Source organism: Rhinolophus sinicus, linkage group LG06 (assembly GCF_036562045.2).
Source record: "Rhinolophus sinicus isolate RSC01 linkage group LG06, ASM3656204v1, whole genome shotgun sequence".
In the NCBI taxonomy this organism is placed as follows: Eukaryota; Metazoa; Chordata; class Mammalia; order Chiroptera; family Rhinolophidae; genus Rhinolophus; species Rhinolophus sinicus.
In genome coordinates, this window is record NC_133756.1 from 37334499 (window position 1) to 37361718 (window position 27220).

Consider the following 27220-nt stretch of genomic DNA (forward strand, 5'->3'; position numbering starts at 1 on the left):
TTCTAGAGATGGAATACAGATGCAAATAAAACAGAGAATCTGTCCAACTGTAATCTACTAGCTCCCTCTGGCTCACCTCATCAGCTGGTCCATGTTTTTTTCTCTCTTGTGCTGTATGTGTATTAATCTCTCAAAATCTGATTATGATAACTGTTATGATTCCTTGTATTATTTTAGTTTGTTTTTTGAGTTGACAAGAAATATGTATACCTACTTACATAATATGTGTTAGGTGTGTATATACATATATATAAAGAAATTTATATATATATATATTTATACTCAAACGAAAATACAGATAAAGATGAAGAAAATAATCACCTACAAAATCTGTAAATAACTCAAAATGAACTGATTTATTAAAGTAACCAACAGCCTGATTTATATAAAATAAGTTTACACCAATCATTTCACTAAACTGCTGTTTAATTAAATTGAATACAAATTCACACAAAGTGCTATAATAAGTATGAAGTATGTGGCAAATATGATGTTATTTATTTATTGTATGCATATGTTTCATATATAGTGAATGTGCCAGACGTGTGAGACGAATGGTAAAACATTACACATTTCTAACTTGCAGGGAACCTAACTCTGTCTCTCTTCAATTGATTTACCACATAACTAAATCTACCAGAGCTTATGAAAACTTATTACATTTCATCTTGAACCCTACTTGGGAAAAAGGACAGAGTTTCTCTTTAAATTGTAAGTCACAAAGCTATGGCGGTTCTATAAGCACAATCAATATCAATTAATAACAATGAAAAGGAGGGCTGCCTTGAATGTGTCATGGTCCCCTTCAGGTTAGCAGGGGATGTACAGCCTGTGCTGGTAACAGACCCAAGTGCTCAAGTTTTGGCTTTGACGAACTAAAGTTTGTTCAGCTGGCTTTGGCTAATTTCCTCTGGGAAATCAGCTCAGTAAAATCCACAGATAGTACTCAGTTTTTGACATTCAAAGGGGCAAGTTCACACAAAATTAACACTTTTAAACATCCTTATAACCAGGAACATATACACACCTAATAAGACTTAGATGCTGCTGGTATATGTGTGATGTAAATTTCCAAATAAAGGCAAAATTTAGTTCTTGACAAATCTCATCTCTTACATAAAATACTGATTCAAGACAGGTGAATGTAATTGATCAATCAGTATTAAATACAATTCTTTCTGGCACATTTAGAAAAATGTGAGCTATCATAGGTATAATTTGGGAAGGAACAGAGATAAAATTGATTGTTTAAAATCATTACAAATGCTGCGGGGTCCATTTTTTAGTGTAAGCTACATTACTATCATGTGTGTATCGCAATGTCCATGTAGGACTGTCCTTTAAAATTAGTTCTTAAAAAAGGTTTTCTGTGTTCTGATTTTAAAAGTATCTCCTTAACTTTCTTGTTTTTACTTTTCCCTTTTTCTTTCCTGTTTTCCTTCTTAAGTTAAAGTTGGTTAACAAAGTCTTCTTTCCTACCTATCATTAGATGTTTGACACCCTACCAAAGCCACTGAAGCATGCTTTTCTCACTGATGAAATGTGTCTGGGCTCTGCTTTAAAGTTTTCTGCTCCCATCCTGTGTTGGAAAACAATTCCCCGTGGGTCTCTTGTGTTTCTGCATGTCTTGTGAGCAGAGGCACTGACAGCTTTTGTTCCTGACTATCTTTTCAAGGATGCTTGTATAGTGAAAAGTCTGAAACACAGAAGAGGTAGTTCTCCCTATGGAGCAAAGGGCAGGTTTGTTTACAGTCCAGTATAATAAAGATAATTTCTCCCTCTGCGGCAAAGGGCAGCTTTGCTTGCTGCCATTAAATAAAATAAATCCAGTTTTCTAAGCGCAGGGAGCCTCAGTGATGGCATAAACCTACTGTGTGTGTGGGTGTCACCTAAGCCTCATCGTACAACCTTGTAGTAATTGGGGCTTGAGGAACTGATGCAAGGAGATGACAATAGTTTGGCTACTGTTATTGCTATGAGTAATAAACTGCCCTTTGTCTCTGCCTTCTGCCAGCGTCCACAAAAATGTGGCATATTCTTCACAGTTCTTGACATTGTTTTCTCCCAGTTTCTGTTGTTCTGTTTTATATAAAGAATCGGGTTTCCACCCAGATCCTAGAGAAGATGACTCACTGGTTGGTCATCTAAATCATTTTTCAATTCAGTTTCTGTCCAAATTTCTGCCTCCCTCATTGACCTTTCCCACTCTAAGTTCCCCACTTGTCCAGAACAAAAACAAAACAGAGTTAGATTAAATACTAAGTGCCAATGAACTAAAGTCAGAGGGATAAGAAGGATAAAAAAGAAAGTGTGAATACAAAGGGAAGTATGGATTATACACGAAGTGCGGGCTCATGAGAATCCTGACAGCACTTGTATTTTTAAGTCTATACTCTGTGGAGACATCATTTTAGAGACCGACTTGATCTGAGGGTTTGAGAGTGGGCTGCCATGTTGGCCTGGGTGCCTTGCTAATTTGACAGTTTGACTCTACCTTTTCATTTTTTTGGCTCACTGTTAAAAATATTACTTCCTCCTACTTCTGTTTCTCATCTCCCTTCCTGACAGCAAGCAATAAAATCAGTAGACTCATATTCTGATAAATATGGTTTTTAATTACTTATTACTTCTAATTTCAGAGAGTTCCAGAGGGATGAGCAACGGCTCTCTGCAACAAGAGGCCTGAGAATCAATGACAACTTATAAATGTAGATTTCCAAGCCCTATACCCCAAGGATTTTGATTCAGTAGGGTTGATGTGAGACAGACATTTTCTAATTTTAATGAGCTTCTTGGGTGAATCTCCTAAAGTTTGTCTGCAGAACATTATATGAGAAACTCTGCACCCAAAACTGCCTCTTGATCTATATTATGCACATTTGCTTAGTCCAACAGAGATAGTTCAACCCCAAATGTATAGATTAGTCACTGATAAATGTTAGTTGATGACAGTGATTTTCCTTGGCCGATGCTCAACTGCCAGGAGTGTTTTGATAGTTGCTTTTGGCCCATGAAACTGAAAGACTCATATTAATAAGAAATTTTGGGACAGTTTCTTCCGTTCTATGGTATAATACTATGTATGCATTATTAGCAATGGCCATCTATAAGAACATATATAAATGGAATAAAAAATAATAGCTAAACACTCTTGGTAAAATTACTATCCCAAAAGTACTTTATTTGGGTAGGTTAGGTAATGTGAACATATTTGAGAGATAGACTAAATGGTTACTTTTTAAAAGTAAAGACTATTGCTTGCTGTTGAGACCCTAAAATACAAAAATAGGATGTTAATGAAAAAATGCCCTACATCAGTGTCTTGGGATGTATTCAGAGAAAGGGAGAAACATGATAACATTGATAGTCTGCAGGTATCTCTTACTATTCTAACTTCCTAATAATGATGTTTATAAGAACATTCCTCATTTTCTCAATATTTTCCAAAGTAATAAAAGACCCCGGATAGCCTCGGCAATCTTGAGAAATAAGAACAAAGTGGGAGGTATAATGATACCTGATATCAAATTATACTACAAGGCTACAGTAATCAAAACAGCATGGTATTGGCATAAAAACAGACACATAGATCAATGGAACAGAATAGAAAGCCCAGAAAGTCCATACTTACATGGTCATTTAATCTACAACAATGGAAGTAAGAATCATTGGTGGGGTAAAGACAGTCTATTCAATAAATGGTGCTGGGAAACCTGGACAGACACATCCAAAAAAATGAAGCTGGACCACCTTCTTACACTATATACAAGAATAAATTCAAAATGGCTTAAAGACTTACATGTAAGATCTGAAACCATAAAATTATTAGAAGAAAATATTGGAAGAAACTTCACAGACATTACCTGGAGTAAGATTTTTACTGATATATCCCCTCAGGCAAGGGAAGTAAGAGAAAAAATAAACATGTAGGATTACATCAAACTAAAAAGTTTTTTCACAGCAAAGGAAACCATCAATAAAACAAAAAGGGATCCTACTGAATGGGAAAAGATATTTGCCAATGATATATCCGATAAGGGGTTAAATCCCAAATTTATAAAAAACTCACTCAATTCAACTCCAAAAAAGCAAACAACCCAATTAAAAAATGGGCAGAGGACATGAAGAAACATTTTTCTAAAAAGGACATACAGATGGCAAACAGACATGAAAAAATGTTCAGCCTCACTAATCATTAGAGAAATGCAAATAAAAACCACAAAGAGATACTACCTCACTCCAGTCAAAATGGCTATCATCAATAAATCAATAAACAACAAGTGCTGGTGTGGATGTGGAGAAAAGGGAACTCTTGTGCACTGTTGGTGGGATTGCAGATTGGTGCAGCCACTATGGAAAACAGTATGGAGGTATCTCAAAAATCTGAAAATGGAACTACCTTATGATCCAGCAATTCCACTCCTAGGTATCTATCCAGCAAAATCCAAAACTCTAATTCAAAAAAATGTATGCACCCCTAGGTTTATTGCAGCACTATACATAATTACCAAGACATGGAAACAACCAAACTGTCCATCAGTAGATGACTGGATTAAGAAGCTGTGGTACATTTATACACTGGAGTATTACGCAGCCATAAAAAAATGAAATCTTACCATTTGCAACAATATGGATGGACCTAGAGAACACTATACTAAGTGAAATAAGTCAGACAGAAAGACAAATAGCATATGATCTCACTTACATGTGGAATCTAAAGAAAAGAATAAATGAATAAACTAATCAGAAAGTCTCCGAGACATAGAAGAAAAACTGAGGGTTGCTAGATGGCTTGGCGGGTGGGGATAAGGGGGAAGGTGAGCGGATTAGAAAGCACAGTCGGTAACCACAATATTGCCACAGGGATGTGAAAGTCAATTTGGAGAATGCAATCAATAATGTTGTAAAGGTTTTGTAGGGTATCGGATAAACACTTGTCTCATTAGGGAGACCACCTCAGGGATGATGTAGATGCCTGATCACTGCACTGTATACCTGAAGCTGAACAATAACGAATGTCAACTACAATTATTATATATATATATATGCTGTACTCCGCTTCTTGTAACCATATATATATATATATGGTTACAAGAAGCGGAGTACAGCATTAGGAATAGAGACAGTGGAAACGTAATGGCTATATGTGATGTCAGAGTGGTAGTGGGTGGGGGAAGCGGTTGTCACTGTGTGAGGGACATAAATGATAAATGCCTAACTATTAAAACAATATTTTCCAAAGTAAATAGAATTAAATAACCTAAGTAATAGGAGCATTACAGTAACAGCATTTCTCTTTGAGTACAGACCAGTATACTTCATTTCCATCAGGTTTGATGAAAAGTTTCACTTAAATTTAGTCAAAATATACTCCAGGTGAAACCTATGAAAATGAAGAAAACATCATGTGCCTACAGTGCTTTAGAGATAAGGATACCACAGTTTAGAATGCCAGGGACTAGGATGATATTGGAAACATTTCCATCTGCCCATTAAACCGAATTATTGTGGGATTATTTGGATCAACTGATGTTACATAAACAATCTGACCAATATTCTAACATATGCACATTTTCACTATCAACAGGCGGTCTTTATCAATAGACAGACCACCTCTTAAAAAAATCAGCAACATAAATTTCAGACAGTATTTTTCAGCTGGTTTATCTTTTCTCTGAGGTAATATTGATAAAAGGTGATGGGACTTACAGTTTACGACAACTTTTACTTTTTTCACATCTGGGAATGACACGTCATTTTCTGCACTGCATTCGTATTCTCCAGCCTGGTCCCTGGTAATTCCATAAATGTCCAAATATTGTCCATTTTCAAATGGTTTTGCTGCAAGAAAAAAAGTACAGCACGTTTAACTGGAGCCACATGAGGCTTCATACAAGTAAAACAACAATCTCATGCCTTCCTATTAGATATCGCTGACAAAACAATTCCAAATGAAACTGGGGAATTATTAAACCCTTTGTTCTCCTATGTTCAGAGGACAAGTCAGAGAGAAAAATAGAAACCGAACAAGGGATACTATAACAACTGTTTCCCCAGAAGAGGATATACATGTGTTCTTTTTAATTGATTGCGGTCTCCTAACCTCATCACACATCAAATAGAGCTCTGCACATTTCTGTAACTGAGTTCAACAACCTCCTAGCAGTGTAGGTGAAATTCTCTAATGTGAGTTGGTGTGTGTTGACTTTTACACACTGTAAGCTAGCAACATCACGCGTAACCTAACTAAATGTTACTTTTCTGTTGGGGAAATCTCATACTCATTATGAAGGTTTCAAGCCAGATGGCTTGATAAATATACAAAGATATATTAAACCATTGCCATGCTTCACTTTCCAAAATTATTAATTTTTCCAAGAGAGGTACACTGCATATACTATATATAACTCACCCAATAAACCTCAGAAAAAAAGCTTTATGACTCTCAAACTAAAAGTAAGTAGTTGCAAAAACCAACTAAAGTATCTTTATTTTCTAATATTCAAGGGAAAACATTATTTTTGACTAAAAATAGCAGATTAAAAATACAAAAGCATAATCGCAGATGAAAGTATATCCTGAAATGAGATTTGAAAAAAGACTATTTCTGAAGTAATGGAATTTTTATTTATTTGAAAGCAGATAATCATTGGGCAGGAAAAGTCCTATTCTCAGATATGGCAAAGGACCTATGAGAATTTCCTTAGGGAGCACCTTTTTCCCTCCTGGCACAAGTCTTGAAAAATCACATTGCAAGACATATCAAAGAGAACTGGAAAATGAAACAATGATTCCATTAAATAGTTTGTTTTCAAAATCAACCTTTTGTTTTTATCTCATTCTGTCACCTAAACTATTATAACAATGTTGACATTACAAATAGGGAATAGAGTCAGTGGAGTTGTAACAGCTACATATGATGTCAGAGAGGTAGTAGATTGGGGGAGGAGGTTATCATTTTGTGAGGGGTGTAAATGTCTAACTATTACATTGTTTCGTACACCTGAAACTAATTTTAAAAAAAAGAAAAAGAAATGTGAACTGTATTATTAAAAAAAGGAAATAAAAACAAACTAGTAAGAAAATTGAAGTTTATACTGTGTATCCCTGAAAATAAGACCTAGCCGGACAATCAGCTGTAATGCATCTTTTGGAACAAAAGCCAGGTATTATATTATATTATATTATATTATATTATATTATATTATATTAATTATATTATATTATATTAAATAATATATAAGACCTGGTCTTATATTTCATTATATTACATAAGAGCCAGTCTTACTTTATAATATTAATTTTTATTATTTAATTAATATATTAATTTTTGCTGCAAAAGACACATTAGAGCTGATGGTCCAGCTAGGTCTTATTTTCGAGGAAACATGGTATGAACAAAACAAATTGAAATTTATTTATGGTACTACAGTCTAAAATCCATGTCATTTAAAATTTATTTTTCTTTCCTGCGGGCTCCATTATCTGGGCCTATATCAACTGCCACACTGTCTGTCTTCCAGGCAACTATGACTTTGTTAATCTCAACCTGGAGTGTTTAGGATATAAATGATTAAGTCATTTCTTCATTTTTTCTGGCTGATCTCAAGTTATAGATAGGGAGAGTTATACTTCTTAGATGGTGGTTGGCTTATAAGCTATTTCAGGTGTAAGAAGTATGCTTACAAAAGCATAACTTGTCTCCAAAGTCCATATTCTAAAAATCTGATTTTATAATCATTTTTTTTAGTTTAACGTAGTGGCCTTATCTGACTCAATATACAAGTATAGTGGTGATTTTCCATTGTTCCCTTTTATTTCTCTTATTTTCACCCTTTCAATGAAGATATAATTTAGGCTTAAATGTGTTTGTAAAAACTATTGGAATATAAGGATGACAAATTCCTTATTAACATCCAGGAATTTTTAAAGTACAATTTGAATTATAAAGGACAATATTAAATGGAAATTAAAGCATGGAAGAAATGACATACTATATTAAAATTAAATAACCTAGTTGAGCAGTACAAATGAAGCCAATCACAAGTTAAAAGGCATACTATTGCAAAACTTTGTAAAAACAAATGTATTAGGGTTTAACTTATTTTCAATATTAAAATGTTACTTGAATATTCCTATTTTGTGTACTGACATAATTTTGAGAAATTGTATCCCACAAAATGCATCCTTTGGTTAATAGGCGTGCATTATACCTATACGAATAATCAAGTATTATCTAATTCTTAAATAAAGCACTAAACATGGCATGTATGAGTTTATGTATTTTTTTGCCATTTAAACATTGCAAACATATGACCAATTGTTCTTAAAGTATTGAAAGATAGGAAGAAGAACATTAGATTTGTATGTCTACCAGAAACAAAAAGTATAACGAAAAGAGAATCAGTAAGTTCCAGAACTTAAGGAAGAAGGAAGAGTTTTTTTCTCTCTCTTAAATGGGTAAATGGCAGGCTCTGAAATATTGAGAGCCACTACAAGATGATGCATAACAAAAATGTCACCAATATCAGGACAAGTATATCACTCAACTCCAGAGACTACCATTTATATCTATCGGACATTTGTTCATAGAGTTCACTGCCCAATCTACCTAACTAAATTTAGAGATACATCTCGACTCTGCCACAGAACAGTGTCCCTATTTACAACTACCAGAATTACCAGTAAATGTTTATGCATTGTATTACTTAATGGCTATAGAACCAGTCAGTGGATGATATTGCCAATGGTATTATCAATGACAAAACACTAATATAAAGACACTTGGGAAGAAAGTATAAAATCATAGTTAACATCTTAATTTTTCCCACTGGATTCCTGATTTTTAAGCCATCCTGTTACTTCCATTCACCATGCATCAGCTCTCCCAAAAGGTATGCTCCAATTATAGTCTCTCTCTCTCTCTCTCTCTCTCTCTCTCTCTCTCTCTCTCTCTCTCTCTCTCTCTCTCTCTCCCCAAATAGCTGTTTCCATCCTGAGTTCATCCTTGCTCTGTTCTCAGTCTGATCTTATCAGGCTTAAATTTCAGATTTGAAACTGAGTTTCCCAGGATTTAAATTCTGGGGTTTACTATTTGTCTGTAATTTGCTTGGCTGCCTCTTTGGTTTTTGTTGTCCTCTGTTTTCCCTAATAGTAATTATTCACCTTTCCTTGAGTTTTGGACTCAAGGAAAACAATCCTGTCTTTTCCAGTTGGCTGGATTGCCTTCTTTTCCCCTTACTCCCCTCACAAGGAGAGAGGATTTGGGCATCGTACATTAAAATGCAGCTAAGAACATTGAAGTTCATGTAATATAACTCAACTAATCCCCCAACATGAAGTGGAAAGACCAAGACCGAAGTGATATAGGGAGCTAAAGGCATGAGGACCATCACTAAAGCCAAGACTAAACACTTGTGAGGATATGTAACACTTTAGGGTACTACTTATAAATCTAGATGAATTATAAAAGCATTGTGTAATATTTCTTTTCTATTTCTTAGGGTATCAATTATAAATGTTCATGAGATATAAATACTTTGTAACATGTCAGCCCTCTTCTGGTAACAGTTTTACCACTGTGCGTGAGTGCAGTGACAGCTCCTATTTTGTTCATCTCTATGTCCCTAGCTCTGGCATAATGCCTGAAACATCATACTCTTGGTAAATATTTATAAATACATTTATAGATGAATGAACAAAGTCTTGGAAGGATAGAGCACAAAGAATCTAAACTAAACACTAACATTCAAAGAAATTGCCACTTCTCTTCAGAGTTGTGAAGAAGGGAAATAACTTTAAAAAGAATTATCATCTTTGCTGACATCCTGAAGTGATAGGTAATGGCAGTAGTAAGAACAGACTGTACAGATCATAGATCCTTTTAAAATGATAAAAACTAACAAAAATTTTAAATATAATTTGAAGAAAAAAGATAAAGAAATAGTGGTACATATATACAATGGAATATTACTCTGTCATAAAAAGGAACAAAATCTTACCATTTGTGAAAACATAGATGAACCTAGAGGGTATTATGCTAAGTGAAATAAGTCAGACTGAGAAAGACAAATACCATATGATCTCACTTATATGTAGAATCTAAAGAACAAAATAAATGAACAAACAAAACAGAAACAGACTCAGATACAGAGAACAAACTGATGATTACTAGATGGAGGGGGCCTGGGAGCCTGGGTGAGAAGGGTAAAAGGATTAAGAAGTACAAATTGATAGTTACAAAATAGCCACAGAGATGTCAAGTGCAGTATGAGGAATATATTCAATAATTTTGTAAAAACTATGTATAGCGTCAAATGGGTACTAGATTTATGGGGGGGATCACTTCATAAAATACATAAAATCTAACCACTATGCTGCACAACTGAAACTAATATAAAATAATATTGAATGCAAACTATAATTAAGAAAGTCACAGGGATATAAAGTACAGCATAGGGAATACAGTGAATAACATTGTAATAAGTATGTACAGTGTCAGATGGGTAATAGATTTGTTGGGGTTATCACTTTGTGAGGTATATAAATGTCTAATCACTATGTTGTTTTGTACACCTGAAAGTAAAAAAAAAAAAAAAGTGCTGCCTGTAATATAAACAACAGTTTTCTTTTGTGTGTAGTCTCTTCCAGGCACAGATTTTTTTCTGAAAAAAAATGAACTGAAGAGTCTTTGCAAGCTTTCAATAATGCCACTATTATCACCATCTTCAAAGAGAAAGCTGGAAAATGGGAAGTAGCTATGCTTTTTAATATCTCTCTGATACAGACTTCTGATAACAACCTGGCCAGGAGGAGTTCTATATGGGCCACTAAAACGGTATTTAGATTTGGTGTTCTGGTTTGGTAAGGCATATGAACATTCTTTATACTGCATATAAAAATTGTTAGCAATAGTTTCATATTTCTACAAAGTACTAATATGTCTCAGAAAAATTATTTGACAAAATAAGTCTTGCTTCCTTTAATTAGTAAAACTTCCTTCACTAATTTTCCTCTCACATCTCTGGCCATTTCTTATCATTTTTTCAAAACCCTTCACATTTTCATATCTCTCAGATGTTACTTCTGTCCTATGACTTTTTTCTCTCTCACTGATGACACTACTTGTTCATTCATTTACATTTCATTATTATTTATATATTGATACATCCCCTGTTGGTCTACTTAGTCCATATCTATATTTTGAAACTTAGACACATATATTCAACTGGACATCACTTGGATGACTCACGGGCATCTCAAAGTCAACACAACAAAAGCAAACTTACCTTCTTTGTCATATCTGCAACACCTCCTGTGAGTGCTTTAATCATCAGTTGCTCAAGCCAGAAACCTCAGTATTACTTTTAACAATACCTTTTATCTCAGTCCATGCAACCATTAGTCACTGTGTCCGGTCAATTTTGCCTCCTAAGTGATTCTCAAACCTCTTCTAGGAGCTCCTGTGTCTCAGTCACTGATATCTGAATGTACATACTCAGATGACATGCCAGTGATGGCATACTGCTTTGCAGAGTCATTTCAATCATTTTCCAAGACCCTTGCTCAGAAACAGTCATCCACTTTTTAAGGATCCCCTGCAGGAATATATTTTGTTAGGGTCTCCTAGCCATTTATTACTAGATGGTACTCTGCAACTGAATTTCTAAAATAGCCTTGAATGGTTCATTTACAATCATGATTGTAATTATTTCCTGTCAGCTTTTTATTCAACAACATATTTGCAAACTTGCAAATATATCTTCTGTGGACTGTACCATACTGAGTGGTTAGGGATGTGGCTCTAGAACTAGTCTGTCTGGCTTCAAATCCCAACTCTGACATTTAATAGCAGTGTGACATTGTACAGGTATTTAACCTTTAGTTTACTCATCTGTGATGTCTGGGTATAACAGAACCTGCCTCATATGGATGCTGTGAAGATTAAGTGGGTTAATACAAATAAAGTACTTAGAACACCTCATAGGGATTTAAGAAACATATTAGCTGCTATTATGATGCACAGGTTTAGGCATGCCAGGGAGGTTGATTTAGATAAATATTGTTTCCATGGTGAGAGGTTACTATATTCAAGGATTAATGCTTCTGTCTTAACATGAAATTCAAATTGAATCAGAAGTGAAAATAAGGATGTCGTTCAAGTGGTGTTAATAGTAATGACTAGTTCAGTTCTCATATCACTGTAGGAGATCAGTAAACACATCTGCTTTGGAGATCTGTAGATGCAACTGAGAGTTGATCTCATGTTGGGGTCACTTTCTCTCTGCCTGATTTCCAAGGGCAATTTAACCTTCTTGATTCACTTCTTTCCTTCATATATATATTCATATATAACTATTGTTTATATCATATGCAGTACCTATCTTTTTTTTTCCAGTTTCAGGTGTACAAAACAACATAGTGATTAGACATTTACACACCTCACAAAGTAATAACCCCAATAAGTCTATTACCCATCTGACACTGTGTATAATTATTACAATATTATTGACTATATTCCCTGTTGTATCATATATATATAGCTGTATTTTATTTATATATGTATATATATATATATACACATACATATATATACATATATATTTATGTGTGTGTGTGTGTGTGTGTGTGTATATATAGTGCCAAAAAGAGTATATGAATTTAAGAAAGGAAAAATCTATTAAAGTTGTAATACTCCATATATACCAGTAACAAAAGATGAATATAAGTCACGTTTAACTTCTGCAATTACAAGAGATGCTCAAAGTGGTTACCTTCAGCGTCCAGACACTTCTGATTATGGCAAACTACCGCTTGAACAACGTTGACCAAAGTGTCCATTTGTATACATTTTTTTTGGCACCCCTGGTACATAAGTATGTGTATGTATGTGTGTGTGTCTGTATACACACACACACACACACACACACACACACACATTCTTGCATAACCTCTGGTCTAAAATACAGCATTCAATTATGACTTAGCTTTGAGTTTCTGATGGGACTTGTAGACTGAGACTAGGGTCCTTTTGGCTGGCTTTATCCTTACACAGTTGATTCCTGCCGCTGGAACACTTTATCCTTCAATTCACCCTAATAATTTCTTCACATCCTTTAGGTTTCTGCTTAAAGCAATATCTACTCTGAGAAATCTTTCTTGATTTACTCATTATTCAGTCTAGTAATTCCATGTTAGTTACATATTTGAAAAAAACAAACAAACAAGAAAAAATGTCTTGCACTAATATTACACGGCATATACATGCTTGGTATTGCCTATTCAATAATTACCAACTTTTAAAATATTTATATTTCCTGTTATACTGTAACTTCTATGACATAAAAGGGTACATCTTATTCTGTGTTTAGTATGGGCTCTATACATATTTGTTGACTATATGATTAAAGAAAGATAACATAATAGAAAGTCCAGAAAATTTGATACTTCATTAGAGAAAGTCAATTAATCTTCTAATTTAAATAATTATTAACCATACCACCATGCTAATTGCTCTTAATATGAATTCCTCAGTTAACCTTTGACAACCAGATGAGATAGTTCCATTATATATAATAAGACTCTAGTATTTAAAGAGGCTACATTTCTTGCCAATGGACCCATTGACAGATATGATGCTCAGAACTAATTCCAAATCCTTCATGTCCAATCTGCATACCACTGAAATGCTGCATTAGTACTCTCTTTGGAAATGGTGATAATAAAAATGCTTACTCACTGTAAGAACTATAGTGGGTAATGTGTGTAACCCTTGCTCTTAGAACTATAAACTACTATATAGATGTTAATTTAATCTCTGAAAAGGTGTTAATGGTTCTTGTATTAGTTTTCTATGGTTATTATAACAAATTATCACACACTTACAGGTTTAAAACCATACAAATTTATTATCTTACAGTTCTATAGGTCAGAAATCAAGGTCAGGTCTGTGGTAACTGGAATAATGGGACCCCAAAGATATCCATATCCCAATCACTGGGATATGCAACTCTATTAGTTTACATGGCCAACGAGACTTGCAGATGTGATTAATGTTAAATACCTTGAGAAAAGGTACAATTGATTATATTGAAGAGCCCAATCTATCACATGAGTCCTTAAGAGTAGAAGAACAAGGAAGAAGAGTGGGTCAGAGAGTCGTGACATGATGAATCACCATTGTTGATTTTGAAGATGAAGGAAGTGAAGAACAAGCCACGGAAAGCTGTGCCCTCTAGAAACTGCGAATGACCCTCAGTTGACAGCAAGAAATTGATTCTCCTCTAGAGCTTACGAAAAGGAATGCAGCTTGTCAACACTTTGCTTTTAATCTGGTGAGACTAGTGCCAGACTTCTGACCTACAGAAGTGTAAAATAATAAATTTGTACTGTTTTAATCATTGACTTGGTTGTAATTTGTTACAGCAACAACATAAAACTAATACAGGGTTTTACTGAACTAAAACAAAAGTGTCAGCAGTACAGTATTTCTTCCTGAAGGCTTATTTTGCTCATTCAGTTTGTTGCAAGAATTAAGTTGCTTGCTGTTGTAGTACTGAGATACTGATTTCCTTGGTGGAAGGTCATTCCCACCTTATAGAGCACACCCTGTTTCCTTGGGTTATGGCACTCTTTCTCCATCTTCCAAGCCAGCAAATAGTGGGTCAAGTGTCTTTCCTACTTTGAATCTCTACTGACTCATCTCCAGTCTAATCTCTCTGAACCCCTCTTCTGCCTTTTACTTCTACTTTTAAGGACTCATGTGATTAAACTGAGCCCACCTGTCTGATCCAAGATAATCTCCTTAATTACATCTTCAAAGTCTCTTTGACCCCAGGGATTGGGGTATGGGCATCTTTGGGGGTCATTATTCTGCCTACAACAGTTCTGCATTAGACTTGGCAGTCCTACTTGCATATACAAATTGTAATTTGTCTATAATTTTCAAAGGCAGCAGGAAAAACGTGGTGAAAATTTTGAAGTTTCTGCATTCATTATTACCTCTGAAATATGTGAGTAAAGTTAAGAAACATAAATTTAAGGAGACTTCTAAGACAGTGGAGTAGATCATCAATCTGCATGCTTCTTCCCATGAACAAATTAAAATTACAACTAAATTATGGAACAATTAACCTGGAGAACCATCTGAAGTCTGGCTGAACAGAAGTTCTATAACTAAAGATATAAAGAAGAAGCCACATTGTGACTGGTAGGAGGGGCAGAGATGTGGAGTGGGCTGGTCCCACAACTCCATGTGGCAGTTGAGAATCAGGATGGATATCTTGGCCGTGGAGGTTCCCCCCAGAGGAACAGGGACCTCAGCCTCACACCAGACGCCCCAGCCTGGAGTACTGGTGCCAGGAAGCGTAGCCCCATAATATCTGGCTTTGAAAAACAATGAGGATTTTGAATATCTGGGTGGGACAGAAGTCTATGGGAAACCCAGACATCCTCTTAAATGCCCCTCCACACAGACTCTTTCCCTTGCAGGCACTCACAGTGGGCTTTGGCAGAGGGGCATTGGAGGCATATAAGGGGCAAACTGAGGTATGTGGCCTCAGGACGAGGCCACTTTCCCTGTGTGGGGTCCTTCTTCTGTGCAGCCAGCAGGCAGGCACCATCTTTCCTGTGTTAAGCCCTCCCCCACAGGCCAAATATGAATCTGACTGGCTTGGTGAGCTCCACTGGGACCCTGCCCCACTCAACAGCCCTGATGCCAGAGGCACTTTCTCTTGAGCAGCCAGCCCCACCCACATTGTATTCTTTCTCAAAAAGCTATCAGAGTCCAGCAGGCCCTAGGCAGGTGGCAACTGGCCTCGGTATGTTCTGAGGCTTTTTCTAAGTAGCTCCAGGCTCAGCACTGGCACCAAACCAGAGTCTACATATCCTGGTGACTCTTCCCACTCTAGTGACTCCCTGAGACTCTGCTTCACACAACTTGTGTACCTCACATGGCTTTATGAGTGGCTGAGCCTTAAGGGAGCTGGTAGGTGGCAGCAGGCCTCAGGGTATCCTGGCTTTATGCGGAGCGACCCCAGGTTTAGTACTGGTGGCAGACATCTTCAGTTTGCAGCATTCCCTCTCCCACGTGCCTCCAACTTTAGCACAGGCAATGAACAAATTGCCTGTAGCTCCTACTAGGTAGTCACTGGCTGGTCACAGGTAGTGGGTGACCTGGGCGTATATTGAAGCCCCTCCCAAGAGACCCCAGAACCAACATACTTGGAGGTTGGACTCAGACCACAGCAGAACACCACCTAATTAGTCCCACTAGCAGCATACAAAAAGGGTGTCTCAACAGGCACCAGAGTCAACTAGGGTGAGTCCAATTCAGTGAGGCAAGCCCCTTGCAAAGCAGCCTGTAAGCTGTGGATGTGGCCAAACCCCACAGCCAATCAGCCTGAGAGTCAATCCTTCCCACTGATGTGCCAGTAGCAATCAAGGTTCAACTATAACAGGAGGGCACTTTCAACCCACAGAAGGGACACTCCTGGAGCACCCACTTCAGATAACCAGGGAGATTGTGCCAGGGCCCCATAGGGCACATGCTTCGTAAAGCCAACTGGAAATACTGGTAGATATGGCAGACCTACTTAACACATAGAAACAAACACAGATAGGCAGCCAAAATGAGGACACAAAGAAATCTATTCCAAATGAAAGAAAAAGAGAAAACTCCAGAAAAGAACTATATGAAATGGAGGCAAGCAACCTACCAGAAACACAGTTCAAAACAATGGTCATAAGGATGCTCAAGGAACTTAGTGAGAACTTCAACAAAGAGATAGCAAGCATAGAAAAGGACATAGAAATCATAAAAAAGAACCAGTCAGAAGTGAAGACTACAATAACAGAAATGAAGAATGAACTACAAGGAATCACCAGCAGACTAGATGAAGTGATGGATCGAATCAGTGATTTGGAAGACAAGGTATCAGTAAACACCCAATTGGAAGAGCAAAAAGAAAAAAAGACTCAAAAAAACACACAAAAAAACACACAAGAGGCTAATTTAAGAGATCTCTGGGACAACATCAACTGTAACAACATTTGCATCCTAGGGGTACCAGAAGGAGAAGAGAGAAAGCAAGGGATTGAAAACATAGTTGAAGACATAATGATGGAAAACTTTCCTAACTTGGAGAAGGAAATAGACATACAAGTCTAGGAAGCACAGAGAATCCCAAACAAGATGAACCCAAACAGGCCCACACCAAGACACACTATAATTAGAATGGCAAAGGTTAAAGACAAAGAGAAAATCCTAACAGCAGCAAGAGAAAGACAACTAGTAACTTATCAGGGAACACTCATAAAATTGTCAGCTGATTTCTCAACAGAAACTTTGTAGGCCACAAGGGATTGGCACAAAATATTCAATGAAAAGGAAGGACCTACAACCAAGAGCACTCTACCCAGCAAGGCTACCATTTAAAATTGAAGGACAGATAAAGGGCTTCCCACAAAAGAAAAAGCGAAAGGAATTCAATACCACCAAACCAGTATTACAAGGAATGTTCAGTGTTGTTTAAGACAGAAAAATCAAAATTATGAATAATAAAATGGCAATAGCTACATATCTATCAACAATTGCTTTCAATTGAAATGGACTAAATCCTCCAATCAAAAGACATAGGAGGGCTGAATGGATAAGAAAACAATACCCTTACATATGCTGCTGATGACAGACTCACCTCAGATTGAAAGACACAGACCGAAAATAAAGACATGGAAAAAGTTAACTCATGAAAATGAAAAAAAAAAAAAAAAAAAAAAAAGGAAAAAAGGTTGGGTAGCACTACTTATACCAGACAAAATAGACTTTAAAACATAGGCTGTAGTAAGAGACAAAGAAAAATCCAGTAATCCCACTTCAGGGTATTTACCCAAAGAAACACAAAATGCTACTTCGGGGGGACATTTGCATCCATATATTCATTGCAACATTGTTTACAATGCTCAAGATGTGGAGGCAGCCTGGCATCGACAGAGAATGGAGGTAGTACATATATAAAATGGAATATTGCTCAGCCATGGAAATGAATGGGTTCTTGCCATCTGTGGCAGCACGGACAAACCTGGAAGATATTATGTTGAGTGGAGTATGTCAGACAGAGAAAGACAGATGCAATGTGATTTTGCTTATATATGGAATCTAAAGAATAAAGTAAACAAAAACAAAGAGTAACAAACTCATAGATACAGAGAACATTTTGATGGTTACCAGGTGGGAGAGGGGTTGGGGGTGTGAGTTTAAAAAAAAAAGGGAAGGAATTAAGAAGTACAAATTGGTTGTTAAAAATAGTTATGGGAATGTAAGGTCTAGCATAAGAAATATAATCAATAATATGGTAATAATTGTATATAGTGTCAGAGTGGTACTAGATTTGTTGGGGTGATAGAAGGAAGGGGGTTGGAGGGCAGGGTGAAAAAGGTGAAGGGATTAAACAGCACAAATTGGTAGTCACAACATAGCCATGGGGATGTAAAGCAAAGCATAGGGAATATAGTCAATAATATGGTAATAACTATGCATAGTGCCAGATGGGTACTAGATTAGTCAGAGGGATCACTTCTTAAATTACATAAATGTCTAACCACTATGCTGTACACCTGAAATTAATAATTCCAATTGTAATTGAAAAATAAAAAAGGGGAGAAAGATGAAGAGGAATAAGAGGTCCAAATTTCCAGGTATAAAACAAATAAGTCATGGGAATGTAACGTACAGCATAGGGAATATAATCAATAATATTGTGACAGAGTGGTACAGTGTCAGATAATTTATGGACTTGTCATGGTGATCACTTCTTTAGTGAGTTGCATAACTATGGTATACCTTTGAAACTAATATAATATTGTATTTTAGCTGTATATTTAATAAAAAGTCTTTATTAAACATATCAATAACAGCCAACACTGATGAGGATGTGAGATTGGTGGGATTGTGCACTTCTTGGTAAAATAAATGACAGTTTATTTAATTGTCAAAAAATAAATTTAATAAGACATTCCTTTGGTAACGATGATATGTACTAGCAATCTAACAGGTGATATGATTCTGGGAAGTTTTGTTAGAGCATAAATAGTGGGGTTTGAAGGAGCAATAAGAGGAGGATGAATGGTCAGATGAAATCATCGAAGTCATCTATTGAAATGATTGCCACACAGGTTTCAGAATCAGACAAAAGCAACCTGTAAATAAGAAGCTCAAGACTTGGATTTGTTGTTGTTGTTGTTAAATTTATCATAGTACACCAGATAGCACTGAAGGAGAATTCTTAAATCAGTTCACAATCAATTGTTTCTTTCCTTCCTGCCTACATTCTTTCCTTTCATTCAACAGACGTTAATTGTGCCAGAATCCCTGACCAGTGTCCAAGAATGTTTCCATTTCAAAAAGCTGACAGTTTACTGAAAGGAAAGTATAGGCAGGCAATTTCGATAAAGTGTAATAAGTATTGTATCAGGGCTAAATATAGGATGCTATACCATCATGATTGTGATGGCATTATTTCAAGAAAAAATTCTAAAAATTTGGTTAGCAAGAATAGACAGAGGTGGGGCTGGAGTTTTAAGCAGGGCTCAAAGCCTAGAAGGCCTTTATACTTTCTAAGGAATTTGTTTGAATTTTAACTTAAGAAATAATTGCAGTACTATAAGTAAAAGATTATGACAAATTTGAATATTTTAAAATATTATAGTTTTAGAAAGATAACTGTGGAATTTGGCTCAGTTACATTTATGAAGAAAGATCAGACTTACCTTCTTGCCATAAAGCACTGGAGACATGGATAAAGGGCATGAAACAATTTTTTTCATTTATAACAGGCAGCACATGGCTTTGATTTCTGAAGCAAAGGAGATGAGCCCCAATTGATCTCCATGACTATCTACCTGAAGGCTATTTTCATACCCTCGGCTCAAATGGAAACCAAATCCCAGTGATACTGCTGAGCTGAGCAAAGAGAGGTTAGAATTTAGGCAGGCCAAGTGGACTGGAAATAGTGATATGGAGTTTTAGGTAGAAGGAGCCCACATAGACAAAGAACTACAGAAATCTACGTGTGTTTCCTTGCCTTTATGTGGACTAGAGTATACGTGCATAGGGAGAAACCTCCAAAAGGTGGGGAAAGAACAACTAGGGAGTTTGTAAGTTGAACAATTCCTAGAGCTCAAACAAGGAAAGAAGACATTTAGTCTCTCACCATCAAGAGAGGCTTCTGTACGTGTCAGAGCATTCAGTGGAGACTACAGAGGACTTAAGTCTTAGTGGTAGGGCTGGAAAAAAGCTGGAGTAAGTGACTCTTCTAGATCTTTTTTTAAAAGTTTAAAAACAAGGTATAATGGACCAAAGCTATCTGTAAGTATTATAGCTTCCTGTAAGAAAAAAATCCAACATTTTAAAAACAAAACAATCTAGACATTAAACATTGTAATAACACGAAGTCCAGTATCCAATAAAAAAATTACTATATATTCAAAGAAGCAGGAAACTGAACGATAACTAGTATAAAAATCAGTCAACAGGATGAGACATAGAAATCATAGAGATGATAGAATCATCAAAGATTTTAAAACAACCAGCTATTATAACTATGTTAAAGTATTTAAGGAAAAACATGAATACAATGAGGAGATAAATGGGAAATAGGAAGAAAAAAATAACCCGATGAAAATTCATGCCATAAGAACACAGAATATTTCAAATGAAATATTAATTGGCTGAAATTAACAACAGATTAGACACTAAAAAAGTTATTAAATTTAAAAGTATATCAAGAGTATTTAGTATGCATCCAATCAGAAGAAGAGGGAAAAAAACATACTAATAATGAAATAAACAGAGACATATAGAACAATATAAAATTTTCTTATATATGGATATTGAGGTCCGACAAAGGGGATAGAAAAATGTATTTAAAGAAATAAAGGCTGAATATTTTCTAAATTTGGTGCATACAATAAAATGGCAAATCCAAGAGTCTAATAATCTCCAAATGGTATAAACACAAATAGAATCACTCAAAACCACATTATAATCAAGATGTTGAGAACCAGAAAGATAAAAATCTAAAAAGGAGTCAGATATAAAATACACACTATATTCAAAGAAATAGAAATAGGAAATTTTCAGACTTCTTATCTGAAACTATGCAAGCCAGCATACAATGGGATGAAAACAGAAGATAAAGGTCTAAATTCAATACTATAAGCTTCAAATTTAAGAAGCTAGAAAAGAACAAATAAAACCTACAGTAAATGGAATTATGGAAACAATAAAGAGTAGAAGTCAATAAAATTTAAAATGGAAACAACAGAGAGAATTAATGGATTCAAAAGCTAGTCTTTTAAAAGATCACTGAAATGGGTAAAACTTAGCCAGATTGATAAAGAATGAAAAGAATGATAATGCAAATGACCAATAATAGAGGTTACTGGTTATATATGTGTATATATATATATATATATATATATATATATATATATATATATATCCTATACATAGTATATATAATTACTATATATAGTATATGTAATTACTATAGTTATATGAAAAACTGAATGGGTACCAAGAAAATATTACGAAAAACTACCTACCATACAACTTAAGAATTTAGATTAAATAGACAAATTCCTTGAAATACACAAGTCTCCAAACTGATTAAGAATAAAACCCCTAAATAATCAACATATATGCATCTACAAGAAATTGAATTTGTAATTGCTCACACAGAAAGCTCCGGGATCATGTTTATTAAGATTTTAGGAAAAAATAATACCAAACCTACCCAAAATCTACAAAAATTCTTTCTGAAAGTGGAGGAAGAAGAAAACGTCCAATTCATTTTATGAGGCTAGCTAGCATTCTTAATATCAAAACTAAAGACATTAAAAAAATACATGAACATAGACACAAAAATATTTTTAAAAATTTATAGTAAAAATTTCAGTAATATTTAAAAATGATAGCATACTATAACCAACTGTGGTTTATTCCAGGATTGAAAGGCTGGTTATACAACTGAAAACAAAAGAATATAATTTACAATATTAAACACAATAACAACAAAAGTATACAAGTATCTCCAGATGATGAAAAATCATTGAAAAAATTCAATGTTTATTTGACATAATAAAAATATTTCAGAAAACTGAGAATTAAAGGGAATGTTCTGAATCTGACAAAAACTTCTATGAAAACCCTGTATCTGACCTCATATTTAATAACGTAAGGGTAAATAAATGCTTTCCCCCTAAGATGTGGGTCAGTGCAAGGTTGTCCACTTTGACCTATATCTCACATCTTCTACATAAATTAACTCAACAGTAGTCATTGACCTAAATGTGATTCATAAAACTATAAATATTCTAGAATAAAACAAAGGAGAAAATCTTTGTGACCTTGACTTGGGCTAAGAGTTTTTAGATGACACAAAAACACAAGCCATGTAAGAAGATATTGATAAAGTGATTTCATCAAAATTGAACAAAACATTTGCTTTACAAAAGACACTATTAACTAAAACGGCAAGCCACATAATGGGAGAAAAGTTTGTAAATCACAGACTAGACAAAGGACTTGTATTCAGAATATATAAGGAACTCTCAAAACTCAGTAAAAGCATACAATCTAATAAAGAGATGGGCAAAAGATTTAAACAGAAACTTTATTAAAGAAAATATTCAGATGATAAATATAAAAAAAAATGATGAACCTGATTAGTCATTAAGAAAGTTAGGAAAAGCAAACCTGAAACAAGATTTCACTGCATATGTGTTAGAATGGCAAAAAAGAACAACAAAATACTGACTAATGCTGGTAAGAAGCAAAATGCCTGGAGCTCTCCTGTATTGCTGGTAGGAATGTAAAATGGTACAGTCCCTTTGGAAGACAGTTTTTCAGTTTCTCATAAAACTAAATATGCATTTACTGTATTACCTAGTAATCTCACTCCTAGAGAGATACTTATGTTTATGCAAAAATCTGTATATACATGTTTATATTAACTCCATTGACAGTTACTAAAATTGGAAACATCAAATGTCCTTTAATCAGTGAATGAGCAAACAAATTGCTGTGCATCTATATAAGCAATAACATTTGCCAATAAAATTATTCATATATACATGACATGGATGAATCTCAAATACATTTTACTGAATGAAAGAAAGCAGACCTCAAAGCCTCCATGTACAGTTTCATTTGTATGAAACATTTTAGAAATAGCAAAACTATAGAGTTAAAGAATAGCTCGACTTTTGCTAGGTGTTGGGGGGTGGCGGGTAGGCTGGCTGAGTACAGAAGGGCAGCATGAGGAAATGTCTTAGAGTGATAAATAAAACTGTTCTACATCTTGATTGTAGTGGTAGATATATGAGGGTGTATTTGTCAAAACCCACAGAATTTTACAGAGCAATTATTTACTTTTTATAAATTTAAAGACAAAACTTGTTGATCTACTACATAGCCACTGAAATGGCCAACATTTAAAAGATTTACAATACCAAATGTAAGTGAGGAGAGAGAGCACCTAGCACAGTTCTCTATTAAGGACTCCCATCAAAATCTCTCTTTCCCGATCCTTTTAGTTCTATAGGGAAGGAGTTTTAGGAGTATTCTAACTGGTTCTTGGTTAACCATATTTTAGAAGTTCCATAGAAGTGACGTGAATTACAACTCACTTTGTTATATGTTGCCTTAGGATTTTAGCTGAAGGTTCCATTTACGTATCCTATTATACTAGTTTTGTGACCCAGGGCTGTCTGTGAATAACATACTCTGTATTCCAGGGTCTGGGCAGAGACTAGAACTTTGATTTCTCTGGTGTTTAATTATTATCCCAAGTTCATGCAGAGAAATAACATTTGTACTGATTACATGAAGAAAAGTCATTCATTTCTTTCAGCTATTTAAAATTTTTCTTTTTAGAACAAACCAAAACAGTATCCTTTCACAATTTTTGTTTGTTTGTTTCTATTACAATTTCCTTTACCAAACTTTGCTTTGGTGTTATCATACATCGAGGGATATATTAAGGAAGGACACATGAAATTTCCTATTACATTTTTATCAGATAAATTATTGAGGTCCTACCATTATAACCAATATATCCATTTACTGAGGCCCCATGGGAGAAATTCTTTGTGCATCTTAGCACTGGGCAAAGCTCTACTTCTGACATCATGATTTGCTTTGATAGTATGATCCGTGCTCATAAACTAGTTGTTTCTCTTTTCCTAGGCCATTAGGAAATTTAAAGCCAAGATAAAAGAAAATATATTTTTGATATTTCCATACCTAGTAGTGTTTTGAGGATCATTAAGTAATATGTGGATAGATTGGAGCGTCATAAATAGGAATAGAAACCAAAGATGTTTGGAAAATAGCTATATTCCATACGTTAGTAATGGAGCAGAACTGTGTTAAAATCAAATAGACTGGATGATTTCCTATTGGTTATTACCATAGAGGCTTTAGACCTTAGTTTATTTACAAGCAGAAATATTGCTGAGCAAACAGAACACAAAGAAGCATGGTGTCTAATAGGAAGGCTGTAATAATTACGACACCACCTTGAGATCAGATAACATTCAAATAACTAATAAGGGTGAGGTTTCTAGAAGTCATTTAGCACCTTGAGGGAGTAGACAAATACCAACAGTTACCTCAAAATGTGTTCATATGAATGCCTTTACAAAAAGAAAAAAAGTAAAAGAGAGAGATGTTTTTTATCATAGTATTATAGAAAGACATAATGAAGAATGTGGGCTCCAGAGTAGACGCACCTAGTTTCATGTGATCTGGGTAACATTTTTAATCTCTCTTGGGATCAGTTTTCTCATATGAAGAAAGAAAATGATACCTACTTCATAGGGCTATTATGGGTATTAAGTGTGAGAATACATATAAAGCTCTGTGTAAAATCCCAATAAAATGAAAACTTGTATTGATAAAAATGTATTGATAAAAATAAAATTAAAATTATGACATGTTGTTCAGTGCCTATACTATTTGTATTTAAGAGGCAAAATCTGTGTTGCCAGAGACATAACGTGATTTTAAGTAAAGCCTACAAAGTCACAAAAGCAGTTTTAACCTGTCAGAATTTTCAGGGGTGCTTGTCAAGCTTTCTGGTACCCAGTTAGATCTATTAATTCAAAATATTTTGGGAATTAAGTCCAGGAATCCTAACTATTCAAAAGCACTTTAGGGGAAGAAGGTGAAGGGATGAGAAGTACAAATTGGTAGTCACAAAATAGTCACGAGGGTGTGAAATACAGTATGGGGATATAGTCATTAATGTTGCATCGATTATGTAGGGTGCCAGATGGGTACTGGATTTATCGGGGATCACTTCTTAGATTGTGTAGATGCCTGACCACTGCGCTGTACACCTGAACTAATATAAAGTAATATGGAATGTCTATTATAATTAAATAAAAAGAAAGACAAGCAGTTTTAATAGTTTAAAGTGGAAGAAACAACACATATGCTTATTCCTATCAGCTAGGGATCATAGTCATTCAATATGGCACTAACCGATCCTTTACAAGTGCCACCACTTGTTTTGGATTTTGTGACCATTTTTCTGGCCTCTCTACATTTGGTGGTCTGAGACTCATTTTCTCTGGAAAATAAGTGATTCAATTCTGCAATGGCAAGTTTAGTCATTGTTTTTCCTTTCATACTTTAGGTTGCAAAAAGAGAAAAGTTAGATAACATATTGTACATTGCACTGGGGAAGAATTGCCCCCTCCCCCTCTTTCCCTCCTCTGTCCCCAACACACACATCTTGCTTGAGAGGGATAAATTATGAAAAGAAAGGGTCCACAGAGGAACAGGCTGTTACTGTTTATATGGTTGTTTGCAGCAACGTTCTGTTCAGACCAGGTTGAATCCATTACTAGCAATGTAATATTTACTGTCTCTCTGAACAAAGCCATATGTTATTTGTCTGTACTACGTGAAACCTCTATTATATTCCATCTGAAAGTACTGTAACTTATCTGAATGCACTAGTTTAAATTTGCTGTAGTCTAATAAAGTTATCTTCTCCAAGTTACAGAAGCTTCAGCTGGGTATCAGAAAATATTGTTTACACTTGCACTATACCTGTAACTCACTCTATGGCTCCATATGTCTCAGCATATTTGTTCCTTATTTTTGCAACAGCAAAAATAGAAATTGTTTTGTTCCTACTACTACTTTTGTTGAATAAACCCCAGTCATGGATGCTCATCTTGTCTGTCATGTGAAACAATCCAGTGACTTGACTCTATAGATCTATAGAGCTAATCTTAATTTTGTGCCGTATCTTTTCTATGTGTCTGTATATTTTTCATAATTTTCATCAAGATCAAAGACTTTATCTACCAATATTTTTTTAAGCTGCACTAATATCTAATAGTGCAAATGTTTAACCAAATATTTATTTGGTTAAAGAAATAAATATGATTCTTCAATAAATGCTTTTTTGACTAACTTTGCAGAATGTTATGGGATGAACCGTGGAACTCCTAAAATTCATATGGAAGTCGTAAACCCCAGTGCTACAGAATGTGACTATATTTGCAGATAGGGTCTTTAAAGCTGATCTTTCATTCAGTTAAAATGAGGTCATAAGGGTGGGCCTTAATCCAATATTATTTGTGTCCTTACAAAAAGGAAATTTGGAAATACATATGCACAGAGAAAAGACTATGTGAAGACACAAGGAAAATATGGCTGTCTGCAAGTCAAGGAGAGAGAATTGGAATGGATCCTTCCCTCATGGCCTTCAAAAGGAACCAACTTTGTCCATACCTTCATTTGGAATTTTAGCCTCCAGAACTGTGAAAATATACATTTTTGTTGTTGAAGCCACACAGTCTGAGGTACTTTGTTATGGCAGACCTAGTAAACTAATACAGATGCCATATGAAGGCAGGAAAGGCAAATCTTGTCTGTAAGGATACATTATTTTTATTTTAAATGCTGGCAATTTGACATACTGCCTTTTATTATCTGTTGACATTTTATTCATATAATTTTTACAAATTCCAAATATTTGCTTCTATTATTTATACTTAAAGAACATGTAAAGGATCACAGAATGTACATAAGAAGAATGTTTTAATGTTTTAATGCATTCAGGTTTTCCATAAAAAACACTTGCAACATGTAAAAAACAATCAAAGCAGCAGTCCTATGATTATTTCATTTCCGTCTCCTTTATAT

General features: G+C 35.0%; 1 protein-coding gene across 2 annotated transcripts in view; it reads right to left on the minus strand.

Annotated features, from left to right (window-relative positions):
• Positions 1 to 27220, minus strand: part of NEGR1 (neuronal growth regulator 1) — an 839463-nt gene that overhangs the window by 277618 nt on the left and 534625 nt on the right. For both annotated transcript variants that reach the window (XM_074334947.1, XM_074334948.1), the window contains exon 4: positions 5710 to 5841. In XM_074334947.1, coding sequence (XP_074191048.1) covers positions 5710 to 5841 — 132 coding nt within the window. The remainder of the gene's footprint in view (positions 1 to 5709; positions 5842 to 27220) is intronic.